Source organism: Aulostomus chinensis, chromosome 2, assembly GCF_037954235.1.
Source record: "Aulostomus chinensis isolate RoL2024-O1b breed Wild chromosome 2, RoL_Achi_v1.0, whole genome shotgun sequence".
NCBI classification, from domain to species: domain Eukaryota; kingdom Metazoa; phylum Chordata; class Actinopteri; order Syngnathiformes; family Aulostomidae; genus Aulostomus; species Aulostomus chinensis.
Window position 1 is genome coordinate 8,628,485 of NC_141321.1, and position 14,788 is coordinate 8,643,272.

At 44.9% G+C, this 14,788-nt stretch overlaps 1 protein-coding gene across 1 annotated transcript in view; it reads left to right on the forward strand.

Annotated features, from left to right (window-relative positions):
• LOC147269000 (SMAD family member 3) overlaps positions 1–8,470 on the forward strand; it is a 29,684-nt gene extending 21,214 nt beyond the window's left edge. The window contains exons 3-9 of the mRNA XM_086226132.1: positions 1,868–2,061; positions 2,343–2,477; positions 3,181–3,306; positions 4,138–4,350; positions 4,471–4,608; positions 5,209–5,353; positions 6,463–8,470. Of these exons, the coding sequence (XP_086082258.1) occupies positions 1,868–2,061; positions 2,343–2,477; positions 3,181–3,306; positions 4,138–4,350; positions 4,471–4,608; positions 5,209–5,353; positions 6,463–6,586 (1,075 nt within the window). The 3' untranslated portion in view covers positions 6,587–8,470. The remainder of the gene's footprint in view (positions 1–1,867; positions 2,062–2,342; positions 2,478–3,180; positions 3,307–4,137; positions 4,351–4,470; positions 4,609–5,208; positions 5,354–6,462) is intronic.
• The last annotated feature ends 6,318 nt before the right edge of the window (positions 8,471–14,788 follow it).

Here is a 14,788-nt window from a genome sequence, read left to right on the forward strand (position 1 = left end):
TGAATTTGGAAAAATGAACAGAAAGCAGTGCAAATAAGGCCGACCACTTCACGCTACACAATGCACCCAGGGCATTATGCATAGCTGTTTCTCTTTAGACACTTATGAAGGGAAATTTCAGTTCTCTGACAATGTCTGCTGATCGACGCTTTTCATTGTTAAGCTCTTCAGGCACTGGAAAGTTTAAAAAGTTTTCAGGTGAATTTTGGAGGCACAGGAGAAATGCTTTTATTAGATTTTGAATACCTCCGGTTTTCATCTAGTGACAGTTTATTGAATTGCATTTTTCTGCAAGTGTTGCCTGCACATAAAAAACTCCGGCAGCAAGAACAACTTCCGGACTCCCCACCCCCAGCGTGCACTCCCATCAGCTCTCTTTAAAGTGCAGAGGCAGTGACTGAAAGCTTTTGCCATGAAAAATTAAAGCCTGGTTCTTTTCTTCTTTGGTGTACAATAGTTGACCCAGATGGAGACTCAATGAGCTTTCAGTAGTTGGACATTACACAGCCTTGTTTTTATTTGGCGACTGTTATATGTCCCCTGAAAAGGCTTTAGCTGAAACCTTTGACCTGTATTCCTGTGTGATTGTGTGAGTGCGAGAGATTTAAGCGACGTATTTGGTCATTGCCTCTTGCGTAAGATCATTTTTTTCATCTTTCATGGGTCATTGTGCTCAGAGATTATCAGCTCCAACCCCATTATGTCAATCTGCAGCACCAACAAACCGCTCATTACTATCTGGCAGCTTATCATCATCAAGCATGTACAGTCAAGTCAAGCACAGATGTTGCAGAAATTAATTGTTTTCTGCCTTCGGAAGTGAAGAATTGTGCCTCTGTGATTGAATCAATCAGCCAGCGGAATAGAAAACAAGACCCTTCCCTACTGCCATTCGCCGTGGTAATGTTAGCCACTGGAAACTACATTCGAACACGCATATCACAGCTGTAGGTCCAGATGTTGACGGTCAGGCTAATGACATCAATCAAAATGCGGTTTCCAACTCCTGTTAACACAGGTCGCAGTTCTTTCTGCTCCAGTCTTGTTATCAAGGTGAGCAGCTTGAAGTCCCAGTGGTGTGGTCCTCCATCATGTTCATAGTAACTGCCTTGTCTGCACCCGTGGAAGAACCCTTAAGTTAAACATTCGCACATTTATTCAAAAAGTACTAATAACAAATTCTTACAGTACTCAAGTATTTATTTTTGGGGGCTTCTGTCTGTGTTATTGTTTTTAATCGAAAATAATATATAATCTGCAATTTAAATTAAACAATCACAAGCTTTGAATAATAAAGTAGATCATATTTGTAAGTTCATTGCCACTGTGTTCATTGTGCCAGTCGGAGTTTCATTCAGGAGAAACATGAAGTGTAAATGTACAATTTACTTGAATTGCTTTTGCTGGGCAATTTATTATTAAAAAAAAAGTTGCAATAGAGGAATTTATCGAAATTATTATTATTATTATCATCATAATTTATTTCTATTGAGGGCCTTCTAGTAAAAATTCGGAACGATTTTTAATTTTTTGATAAGCTGTGGTAAAAATGTATTAAAATGTGGAAAAAAGTACATATTGATCATTACCTTTCAGTAAATATCATTGCGTTCTTCGAACCTTGATATTGCTGCGTCCCTGCTGCTGTAAAACATGAAGGATCCTGTAGAACCCACTCAAATGCTTCGATTGACAGAAATGTTAACGGAACGCAGAGATATAATCAGAACACCATAAAAAAAAAAATATCTTACAAAACGAGTGATTCCTTTTTGTCCTTTCAATTGTTTTCAAGAAACAGCAACAACAAATTCCCTTTTCAGAAGGAAACCCTGACAGAGTTTGTTCCCTCCTCTCCCATCTCCAGGTCTCTGGATGGCCGCCTGCAGGTTTCCCACAGAAAAGGTCTCCCCCATGTTATCTACTGTCGTTTATGGCGCTGGCCCGACCTGCAGTCCCACCATGAGCTGCGGGCGGTGGAGCTGTGTGAGTTTGCCTTCCACACTAAGAAGGACGAGGTGTGCGTTAACCCCTACCACTACCAGAGAGTAGAGACGCCAGGTAAGACCTTTTTATCTCTCTCAGTTTTAAAGGCACTTGATCCCGGAGTTGAGAGGATAGAGCTTTATTTTTATTATATATACATTTTTTTGTATATGAGGTATTACTTTGATGAAAAATCATGGTGTTTATGAGGTGACTTATTTATTCTCCTGTTGTATTTATTCATTTATTTTCAGTTTATTAGTTTGAATTTGACTTCAGTTAACCCTAAAGCTGGACTTTAACAGTGGACTTTTTTTTTTTTTTTGTGTGTGTGTTTGTGTGTGTCGGTCATGCAGTACTCCCACCAGTGCTGGTGCCCAGACACACAGAAATCCCCAGCGAGTTTCCACCCCTGGATGACTACAGCCATTCAATCCCTGAAAACACCAACTTCCCTGCAGGCATCGAGCCCCAGAGCAATTACATACCAGGTACCAGCACTGGCTCACACGACACCTGCTCCACATCAGCACTCCTATCAAGCTGCTAACAGAGTCCCTGAGCACCAGGGGGGCAGTTTGAAACTCATGTCCAGTTTCTGGACTCGTGACAACTTCTTGACATGTCGCTCCTCTGAGAGTTTGAGGGACTGTGACAGATTTGGTACGAGAGACTCCACATTAGGGATGTTAACAAAACGGGTTCTTGCAGGTCAGGACAAATGGTCACATCTCCAAATGACAGTCTCAACTGTACGTTATTAGTTAATCATTAAAGTACTAGCTTCAAATGTGAGGTCGTCCCAAGTGGTTTGTATCTGTGTCCATTCAGTGGAGATGTAGCGGAACCGTGAGAAGAGTGTGTCACTTGCGCCGTCTTGACAAAATTCTTTTACTGCTTTTTCCAACTTTTCTCCTCTCATGTACTGATTCACTGCAGCTGAGCAGCCAGCTAGAGCGATTTCTCTCACCAACAGCCGCCGCTGGTGATTCAACCCGCTCAGCTGCTCAGAAAACAAGCCTACAACGGTGGACTCGTGTCAACCGGCAGATGCACTGCCCTGACCAAGGCCACAGACCACGGCCGAATTTACTGTCTTGCCTTGTTGTCATGTAACTGCTTGCATTGTTAGAAAACTGAAGTGTCGCCATAAATTTGCTGAGTTTTGTCCTTCTGTGTGTTTCTGCGTCGTAGAAACGCCACCGCCGGGCTACCTCAGTGAGGATGGCGAGACCAGCGATCACCAGATGACCCACAGCATGGACACAGGCTCCCCAAACTTATCACCCAACCCTGTTTCGCCCACACACAGCAACTTAGGTGAGGACTGCATGTCTGTGTGTGTGTGTTGGTGTGTTCTCTCCTGGCTGTCTGCCTTCACCAGTGTTTTCATAGTGCGTTTCCCCAGAGGGACTACATTGTTTGATTTCACTCCATTTCTGTGAGAGGAAACCAGGTGATGAAAGAGCCCTTTGTTGTCTTTGCACCATGTGAGCTGTTAAACAATTCAAGACACCGTTCAGCCCACGCTGACATCAGTGACAATAACCTATGTTTATCCTGTCCGGACGGGAAAACCCCAGGGGACTTGGCCTGCAAACTACTGGTGAAATAACAAAATCACCTCTGTTTCATTCTGCATTGCTGTTCCTTTCAGTACTATAAAGCCTAAGACAAAATGTTGAAGAATTTGACAGTAAAAAAGAGCAAAGTAGCGGAACCAGATGAAGTTACTTAGCGCTATCACGGATAAGCCTGTAATTTGACCTTTTTAGCCTCCAACATCCCACCAGCTAGGGTTGAGTTTCCATAATTTGTCTGGTATAAGCTTCTGGGAAACGGCGTATGGGTTTGACATTTTGTGACGCAAACACAGACTAATGTTTGCTTTGGTAGAGATTTTTTCCCCTGTCTACGTCCACACTGACACCTTCTCTCAACATTCACTCACTTCCCTCTTTAGAATCTCTTTCATAGTTGAGTTCTCTGGATACTAAATGTGTGTCTTGTACGACTTCTTCTGCTAATCTTTGCTGCAGTCTCCTTTTTGCTGTCTCTTTCTCCCTTCTGAATTGTTTAATGTCCCATCCATCTCTACCTACTTTCCATGTCAGTTTGATTCAATGAGCTGCCTCTGCCTCCTCTTATCAGACCTCCAGCCGGTGACATACTGCGAGCCAGCCTTTTGGTGCTCTATTTCCTACTACGAGCTGAATCAGCGGGTAGGAGAGACCTTCCATGCCTCACAGCCCTCGTTGACTGTGGACGGCTTCACAGACCCCTCCAACTCAGAGCGCTTCTGCCTGGGCCTGTTGTCCAACGTCAACCGCAATGCAGCCGTGGAGTTGACACGCAGACACATCGGTAGGTGGTCTGCCAGACAGATTCTTCCACTGTCTCATTATAAGCCTCCCAAGCTGTATTTCATATGCTTGTGTGGGTTATTACTCTTCATCGCTGAGGTCCGTCTCTGCTTCCTTCAAGGTCGCGGCGTGCGACTGTACTACATCGGAGGAGAAGTGTTTGCTGAGTGTCTCAGTGACAGCGCCATCTTTGTCCAGAGCCCCAACTGTAACCAGCGCTATGGCTGGCACCCTGCCACGGTCTGCAAGATCCCTCCAGGTGAGCCCAGCAGACAGATAGAGAAGAAACACTGGGACGGAGAGGGATACAGGCAGGGAGAGGGCAGGGGGCTGAGTAGGTGGAAGGTAAAAAGGAGGAGGAATTGGAAATGGAGGGCAGTGTGTAGCTCAGGAACAGCTCGTCTAGTCAGCGCAGGATTTGTATGTCAAAAGGTCCTTGAGCAAGACACTGATCTCTTAATTACTCTCGGTAGCTACACCAGCACGGCAGCTTGAGTGGATGGAGTGGAGGCTAATTGTTCAGAATTAGTGGACATTTAGCTGAAAGCTCCAGAGACCAACATAAACAGACAACATGAACTTTTCCAGTGTGCTCGGAGAAGAATCCCTGAATGAAGTACTGCTCATTATCGCAGCACTCAATGTTGTTCTGAGCAGTGACGCTGTGTCTGGAGCAAAACTTGACTTTGTTGGAAGAATGCTAGCTGGCTAGTTCATTGTGTGTCACCACCACTCTACAGTAACCAGTACTGTCATTTTGAAAATGACTCTTCTGAAGCATGGTGGTGAAAACTGTTAGCACCTAATTTGTAAGTCCCAACTGACTAACGGTGCTCTGCTGCTCATCTCCTCCACCCAGGATGTAACCTGAAGATCTTCAACAACCAAGAGTTTGCAGCCCTCCTGGCCCAGTCGGTCAACCAGGGGTTTGAGGCTGTGTACCAGCTCACTAGGATGTGCACCATCCGCATGAGCTTTGTGAAGGGCTGGGGAGCCGAGTACAGGTACGTGGCGGTAAAACCTGCTATTGCAACCAGCTGGTCAGGATTTCTGGCAGCACTGTTGAGCAACAACTTCAAAAGACAGATGTAAACACAAACATCCCACAGTGCGTCCGCCCCCACTCCCAGGCCTCTGCTCTTATGATGAAGCGTACCCCTCATCAATGAAAGCAGGCGTGCCAGTGTACTTTTAAGCAAACACACATGCGCTGTGTCACACTTTCCCGCTCCCTCCCTGTTTTCCATCCAGTCTGACTCACTGATAGTACGAGAGGAGGAAACTGGATTAAAGGGGAGCCGGCGATTGGCTGCAGCTGGACTGCGCAGGAGGTTTCCACAAGCCTTTGTGCTCAGCAGAGCAGTCCCCGCTCACATCATTCGCATCGAACACTGACATGTGGAGACACTTAAAAACAGGACTCATATTACTGGACCAACCCTGCCCCCCCAATACATACACCTCGCTCTTTGTCTTCCCCTGCTGACGCCTGATTGTTGCTGTCTGTTCCTTTGAGCTTCCTTTCTGATATTAGACAGTAAAATACATCGCAACGATAAATCCAGCATTCGGAGCAGAGATTGTAGCACCTGATTTATGTTGGTTAAAACTCAAATAGACACAAGGAGATCTGCTGCTGCTGCTGCTGCTGTTTGATGGACAGGTTCTGTGTGTTTGGAGTTGTTTCAGGTCAAGCATCCTCTCCTGTATTCTCATCTCCTCTCCCCTCCTCACCTCTCATCTCCTCCTCTCCTCCCTTCCCCTCCCCTCTCATCTCCTCCTCCCTTCTCTCGTCTCCTCACAGTTATTTCAACTATAACCCATCACTTTGATAGCACATCTGAAACAACAAAAAGAATGATGAATCAACAGGCCGGGGGCTCTTCCTCTTTTCAGCTGACACTCTTGACCTGAGGCTGATTTTAGATGAAACTGATCTAAAATTCTCAGAACTGAATTGAGCCTGTTGAAGATGTTTAGCTTTTGGTTGCATTAAGTAACATTCATATGATATTGGGCTTCGTTTTCTTCCTGTCAATGAGAGCAGAGTAGTGCAGACTTCGCTGAACTTCCTCTCGTCCTGCCCCTCACATCTGTTTGTGCTCTCCATCAGGCGACAGACGGTGACCAGCACCCCCTGCTGGATCGAGCTGCACCTGAATGGCCCCTTGCAGTGGCTTGACAAGGTGCTCACCCAGATGGGCTCCCCCAGCATCCGCTGCTCCAGCGTCTCCTAGGGAAACCTCCTCATCCACTCACTTCCTGCACACCACATCTTCTGACAGTGACAAAACAACTAGACTAGAGCATCTACGCACGTATGGATGGATGATGAGTGCCCCCCCCCCAACTAACCCCTCCTCCCCGCCAGCTGTCGGTAGCACTTTTATACACATGTGGTTTGTGGCAAAAGGGGAGAAGTGCATTAAAGCAGGACCATATTATGATGATTTTATCTTTGATATGTTTGGCGTCTACGGTGGGACAGAGAGAAGCTGTGGCAGCAGCAGGGTGGGTTTTCAATTAAGAGATTCTTATATTCTTCATTATTTTCATGGTTTTGTACAGACCTTAAAGTGAACAATGGATTTTTTTAACAGTTTTGTAAGCATTCATAACAGTTTTGTAAAGCATGTGTAAGTGATCACAGTAAATGTGCATCACATCTGTATTTGGGCATTTTTGAGGTGATGAAGACTTAGTGACCCAGTGAGAAGCATCATTGTACAGAAATGCTCTACCAGCGTTTGATAAACACAGCCTGGTTACAAACGACAGGACTGGTCGCCTCGGCGAGCTGGGAGCAGCCTGGTCTTGAGTGTGTTACCAGCTGTAGCACCACACCAGGCAGTGGATGTGAGGCCACGACAAGGATTCACACTCCGTAGCACCGCAGGACGCAGCGGCACAGTTTTGTGAAAGCCAGATATTCAAGTAAAGTGGTGGTTAGAAGAAGCACTTTGTGTCATATTTCACAGCTGCAGAATGTTAGTCCAGAGTCCTGTGTGACGTGTGTCTCCTACAGGGTGCGCAAGGTGCGAAATATTTCTGCATCCTTGTATTGTTGTGTAGGCAAGATGTAAATGGCGTTTACACTGAAGACAAAAACATCTCACATACAACAACTGGTTTCCTTCTTGCTTTTGAAGGCTTTGAAGTGTGAAGCGCACAGGAGGAGGCCTTCGCTACTTTCTCCCTCAGCAGCTCCTAACATCGGTCTTATTTTTAGCCATCAGCGACATTGATTTCTTCAACTCTCAGGACTGTAAAAAAACAAACAAAAAACATCTGAATTCTATACAGACAACAGTGAAAAGGACAGATGCACGACTCTATTTTGCTACTTTTGTAGGACTATAAGGACTTCGCATGACGAGTGAGAAATACTTGCTTGCAGGTCTGAGGATATTAACCTTTTTGTACCTGTGAACAGGAGCTTTCAGTACAAAGCACAGCTTCTTACAAAGGGAAATGTTTAGATAGATAAAAATAGCCTGTCAGATATTTTTAGGTTAATGTACATGTGTTATTATTGACCCTTTATAACATTTATGCAGCAGGAGATGAAACATGAAGCTCAGACATGACAAGCGATGTTGAGTGTAAACTGGGGAATAGAGACGTCTTAGTCGCCTGCCGCGGTGGAAGTGGATGGATTTCCTCTCCGCTCAGCTGGTGAGCACCGACGATATTTGAATCCTTTCACAGTACTTTTGTTCTGCAGGCCCAGTGGTGCTAATATTTAACATTGTTGGGACAAAAACTTGATTTTATTTTGAACGCTGGAAGATGTGTTTGTTTCAGAAAGAGTAGCATCTACCGATCTGAGACCTGACAGCTGTCAGTGGAGCTCCTAGTGTCCTCGACGCCTTGCCGTCGTGGAGTTACCCAGTAGGGAATATTTACAAGCAAATTCTTTATACACTCCTGTAATAGTGCTTGTTTTTCCTAATTATTGAATTGATTCTCTGTAATCGTCATTAGTGATTTATGCTTTTTGTGCTCTTTTTAGATGTCTGAAATTATATCCTTTATTTTTTTCTCTTGTCCATCAAATTTGATGTGATGCTTTATATTTCTGTTTGTTCTGTGAATAAAATATATATCCCGTGACCCTGGAACCAGCGAGTGAGACTGTAGATGCTCATGATTACATGTTTGATCAAATATGGAAACCGGTGGAAGTTACTGTACTAACTTGATTACATAGCTCAGATCTGCTAGCATGACATATAATTACAGGTTCTTCTTTCAGGCTGCGTCTGAAGGCCTTTCAGGTTTTAGCGGTCTGTCTGCTTCCGTCTGTAGTTCGGGGATTTCCTCAGCAATGCTGGGTGATTTGGTCCTGAAGCAATAATTACAGCTCCAAAGCAGCAGATGCTGGCGTGTCTTATTGCTAAGTCACAAGCTAATACAAACTGTAGCCATTTCTGCCACCACAGAGGAACCGCAGGGGTGTAAATCTGAATGCAGGCTTTGTTCTGGTGGCCCGAAGGTAAAAGGGTGCTGGACTGACTCCTCAGAAACCACTTCAGATGGAGGGGGGGGGGGGGGGGGACTTTTCATTCTGCTTTGTTCATTAAAAATCATTTGAAGTAGTGAAATCTAAAATCTGAGGATGTCTTTTAAACTGAGGTGCTCACAGTAATTACATTAACAAGCATTTGTCTCCGGGAGGCTTAAAGACATAAGATCATCATTAGATATTTGATACCTTTAATAAAGAAAATGAAACTGGAAAAACTCCCTGCATTGGATCTGGAGTGGACAGATGGGAGAAGACACACACACACACACACACACACACACACACACACACACACACACACACACCAGGTTTTATCTTCATGTCAGGGTTTTGATGTGTTCTCACACATTATAATTTGAGATAAGACCACTTGTTAAAAGCAGGGGTTCTCAAAGAGGGGATCTGGAAGATTAGATAAGAAATTAAAAGATTTAAAAATCATTGCCATAAGCCATAATTGTTTGTAGGGATAAAGAACAGTGTTATAAACTTGTATCAAACACTCACGTCTTCGTGCCGGGGCAAACTGGCAAACTGCCGCACAAAAATGTCTCCCTCTGGTTCAAGTTTCAAAAATTCAATTGATGAGGTGGATTATGGGTCTATTTTTGATTTCTATAATTCCAAATCTCCAGTGTTTGTACTGGAGCTCACTGGTGGAGTTTCAGCCAGCAGTTTTAGAATGAGCTGGCTTGTTATTGCTCAACACTGCCATCTGCTGATTTTTCAGCAGGAGGCCACAAACACAAAAGGGAGGAGCATCAAAACCTGGTTTTCACCTTCTTAACTGCAAGATTGACATGTTCATGAATCTATCAGGGAATATGACATGAAAATATATATATGTATGTTTTTTCATGATGATGGGATTTGCATGTGCTACATGAGCAGCCTTCTTAACCTTGGTGAAAGTCTGTGAGTGGCATGTTAGTTCATGAAAGTCATTTATTTCATAGTGACAGGAAGGAGAGGTCATGCAACATGTCTCCAGGTCTACATGGTCCATGTCCTACATCACATCAGCCCCACACTCTGATTGTAACATAACATTAATATTTGTGACTTTTACATGCGGAAGATACACAAATGAAGAGTTTTTACAACAAACAACAAAAGCGGCAAAAGAAGGACGTACAAATGTCCATATTGAGATAAACATGAGACAACATATGAGTGCTTAAATCATGTCTACAAAGTACTTACAAGGTAAGTGAGACTGACTCAAAGGCTCAGGGGCTCCTTTTGCAATTCAGATGCATTTCCTCAGCTGAGTGTACATCGACATCTCCTGCATTTGAATCAGTATGAGAATGATCATGGGGGGGCGGCATGGCTCAGAGGCAGAGAGGCCGTCTAGCAACTGAAGGGTCGCTGGTTCGATCCTCACTTCCCCCGCTGACCATGTCCAAGTATCCTTGAGCAAAATACTGAACCCCAAATTGCTCCTGATGGCCCTGTGATGGACTGGTGACCCGTCCAGGGTGAACCCCGCCTCTCACCCAATGTCAGCAGGGATAGGCTCCAGCCCCCCACCTCACCCCCTGACCCTTACCAGATGAATAGGATAGAAAATGGGTGAATAAATGGAGAATGATCGCCACAGGCCTGAGACACACACACACACGACACAAATTTTGAATTGACAAGTAGGTACAGAGATAAACAGCTCTGAGTCCACGTGAAGGTCACGTGTGGATGGGGGGGCACTGGGTGGTAGATCAAATCCACCTCAGCAAAGGTCCCACTCTCTTTCATCACATTGAGATGGGGTAGGACCACATAAGTTTGACTTCTTCCTACTCCTTTTCGAGCATGATAATTAATGTTCTAATGTTGTTTTTTCCTTTCTGTTCTGTTTTATTGATGTTTAATTTGAATTTTATTTTGTGTTTTATTTATTTTCTTACTATTCTTATTGCATGCTCGAAATAAAGATTTCAAATCAAATCAAATTGACCATTCTCTCCATCAAAAGCATCTCTACTTTCACTTTCCTGCTGCTTTCTGGTGACTTCCTGAGCTGCTCACTGGTTGTTTTCAGCTTTCAGTAGCCACCAACCTGATGTGCAGCATGCCAACCACACACTCACACACACATACACACACACACACGCACACACACAGCAGCAGCAGCAGCAGCCATGATGCTGGCCAGCACTCATCCTGCTTGTCAGCTCCTTCAGTCGTGCACCTGGACAGCTCTTGTGTTCCGTGCAGAGAATCAATATGAAAAACTCGGAAGCATCTATTTTGTTTTCTTGCACAAGGAGTTCAAATTTGACCCTGGAAGCAATTTTCTGCGGCTTGGTGCACTCTGTCTGTCAATATACTCACTCACACTAAAGTATAGTCGTGCACCTGCTCCCATCTAACTTTACATCATCCCTGAATCACTGGAACACACACATCGACAGGAGGAGAAGAACAGGACCGATCAGAGCGGCGTTCAGAGTGAGGAAGGCAAGTGGAGGGAGGAAATGCGGCAGTGAGGGGAACATACTTACTGACATCCATGGGCTGTCACCACTCTGATTAATGGTGGTAGGACTCCCCGCCTGCCTGGTGAAAAGGTGTTGTTGGGGTGTAGAGGAAACCCAGGCGCTGAACCAGAACTAATAGAGAGAAGGCTCCACTGCTGCCAGTGCCACAGCAGGCAGCAAAGACATAAGAAAAGTTAGACAGACACCAAAATATGGTTCACATGGCAACCTTTAAACTATGAACATCTGTCCTGAATTCATGGCTGTCTCACTTGTCATGACCATGTCTTTATTACCTCTGACAGCCAGGATGTTGCATATCTGTCATTTCTAGATGTTTAGATGTAGGTGCTGCAATACGCTGGGGGTCCTACCAATCCTACCAATGAGGACACAGTGTTGCTCTGCAGCTCCTTTCACTTGTTTGTTTTAAGCTCAAATTAAAGATTTTGCGGATCAACTGAGCATCCGGCCCATGATTGGAAGACGATACACTTGAGAGAGTTTCAACTGACACTTTTGGACATTTTTTCTGTTGTTAGCCATCAGTCGCCATTAGCTTCAAGCATGGCTGACTCTTTCTGCATTCTGGAGTCACAAAGGAGTGATGCAGGAGGGAAGACGTACTCCATCCATCCATTTTCTACCGCCTATCCTGTTGAGGGTCACGGGGGGAAAACCTGTCCCAGAAGCTTTCGGGCGAGGGGCAGGGGTAATCAGCCTTGTCCCCTGTTGATGTCTTTGGACTGTGGGAGGAAGCTGGAGTACCAGAGAGAACCCACACAGGAACAGGGAGAACATGGAGACTCACACAGAAAGATCCTGTGCTGGAGCCGGGACTGGAACCTGGAACCTTCTTGCTGTGAGGCCACAGCGCTGACCACTGCACCACTGTGCCGCTCGGAAAAAGTACTCAAAAGCAAAAATACATTTTTTTGGTCTTGTGTTATTGAAACAAGTCTTTTTAATTGAACATGGATACAACGTTTGTCCTCCCTGAGCGCCTCCTCCACAGACCAGGGGGTGGGACCAGCTCCTGATGGTGCTGCCAGCATCTTGGTCAGGCGCACTAACTTCACGCACATGTCTTCTACTCCATTCAGTTCATTTCTAGAAGCGTCTTCTCTGAATGCTGCCTGACCAGCTTCTGATGGAACACAAACAAAGATGTTCCCCCCGGGTAGAGACCAACACAGGGTTAAAAGGAGGGTAAATGGTATGATCCCAGTTGATGACCTCATGACCTCTTGCCTACCCGTGGAATACTGGTGGGATATTTATCTCAGGGTAGTACACATTTTACTATAGCATACATGCTGCACTCACAGTACTAACAGCAAATTAAAAATATTGGCGCACGATACATTGATTTTACTCACAGTTCAAGTTCAGTGTCATGTTGGTAGTTTTGGTTTTACATGGCAGTTTTTATGATATTTCTGCCTCTAACTGAATAGAGAGTTAGGTTTTTTTGGGGGGGGCTGCTGCACATTGTGATCTTGGTTTCATCTTATTCAGGTTTACATTTACATGAATGACAAATAACCTGGTCATGATTGTAACAGCCTCTGATCATCCACTTGTGTCCTGGCTCAGATTCATTGACGGAAGTTATTCAGAAAGTAAAGCGTTTACAAGTTAAACAAGTCAAATTGGTGCAAATTCACTTTCTAGATTTAATGCATTTGATTTACATTTCATCACATTTCTGGTTTTCGTTGAACAAATGAACTCCTCTTTGTTCGAGCTTTGAGTGCACTGTTGTGGTTTTGCCAGCAGATGGGACTGAAGCCGGAGCCTGTTCTCATTCAGAGGCCCATGCAAACGACTGGACCAACTCCTCTGACAGCACAGGGGAGAAATTTGGGTTTGGTCAGATGGACTCTGATTATATAGATCTTTTTTCTACGGTGTCTAAAGCCCTTAAACAATGCCATCTTAGTCACCCAGTCACACTCTGATGATGGATGCTGCCATGCAAGGCACCAACCTGCTCATCAGCAGCAATTAGGGGTACGGTATCGACGGTACGTATCGATCCAACTGGTGGTAAACAGCAACTCTATCACTGAGCCATGATGCCCTGTTAGAACCCTGTTATGACTTACACTTCCTGATATCCTGCTTTAAAAAGACAAGAGGGTTATTTGTTTCTTCGCCTCTATCAAGCCACCAAGATCTCTGACAATCAGCTGATTACAGCATCTTTATAGACTCCCGACTGACTCCAAACCAGGGAGAACGGAAAGTGTATTTTTCTTCTCGGATGCCGACCAAGTAAGACAAAACAAGCAATTAACCCAACTATCACCCTACAATCAGGAGTGGATTGTGGAGCTGGGCTGGCAAAGTCTTTGGAGGGAAATGAAGGAACATCTGGTGGAAGCAGACGTGGGCTGGCGCTACACGATAGGAGAACAAGAGCCTGAAAGCTTCATTATGTCCCAGCTGTTGGCCTCGCAAGCAGAAGCAGCCTCGGCAGGATGATGCTTCTGCTGCTGCTGGCAGATACGCTGCAGAGTAGTTGAAGCAAAACCTGTGCCGTTGTGTGTCTCGTGGAAACATGAGATAATGTGTTGAAGGGAAGTGCATGGAGGATGGTACACACTGTACGTGTGTGTGTGTGTGTGTGCGTGCATGAGCATGTATGTAAATATTTCACCAATTAATTTCCAAGAATTTTCCGTGGCTTTTCCCCCACCTGTGAAGAAAACTTTCACAACCAACTGCATTCTCTGAAACTCTTGAGAAATCCTGATCAAACCGAAACCGTGGAATACATCCAAAATGAATGACAAGCTGTGGTGCATGTGCGTGAGCTCGTGTGTGTTACGTACCCTCACTCTGAAGCCTCACCAGAAAGGGGGAGTAAACAAGCAGTGGCAAAACTACAAAATACCATAACACAGGCAAATCCGTATTTTCCGCACTATAAGGACCGCACCTAAAAGCCTTTAATTTTCTCAAAAACCGACAAAGCGCCTTCTAATCCGATGCGCCTTATATCTGGATCAATATTGGTTAATTGTGGCGACCGTAGTCAGGGGGCGTCGCCGAAGTAACAGCGGTAAAAACGGTAAAGCGGAATTCCAGTCCCACACCACTTGTGTGTGTATAAAGACCCCAAAATGGCACCTTTCAAGAGACACGCTCACGACGCAGAGTTCAAACTCAAGGCTATCAGTCAGCAGCTACCGGTACGTACGGTACCGTATTGTGAATGCACCAACTTGTTGTGGGAGTGAACGGAGTTGTCAGAACGTTGGTTTGTATTCTACGAATAAAGTTTAACTGACTGACTTAGCTGACTGTTTTGTTGACATTCCCTTTAGCGCAGCTCCATCTAGTGGATGCACAACGCAACCCCAGCCAAGACAGGAGTTTCTACTCTATGCGCCTTATAATGCGGTGCGCCGTGTATATGAAAACAG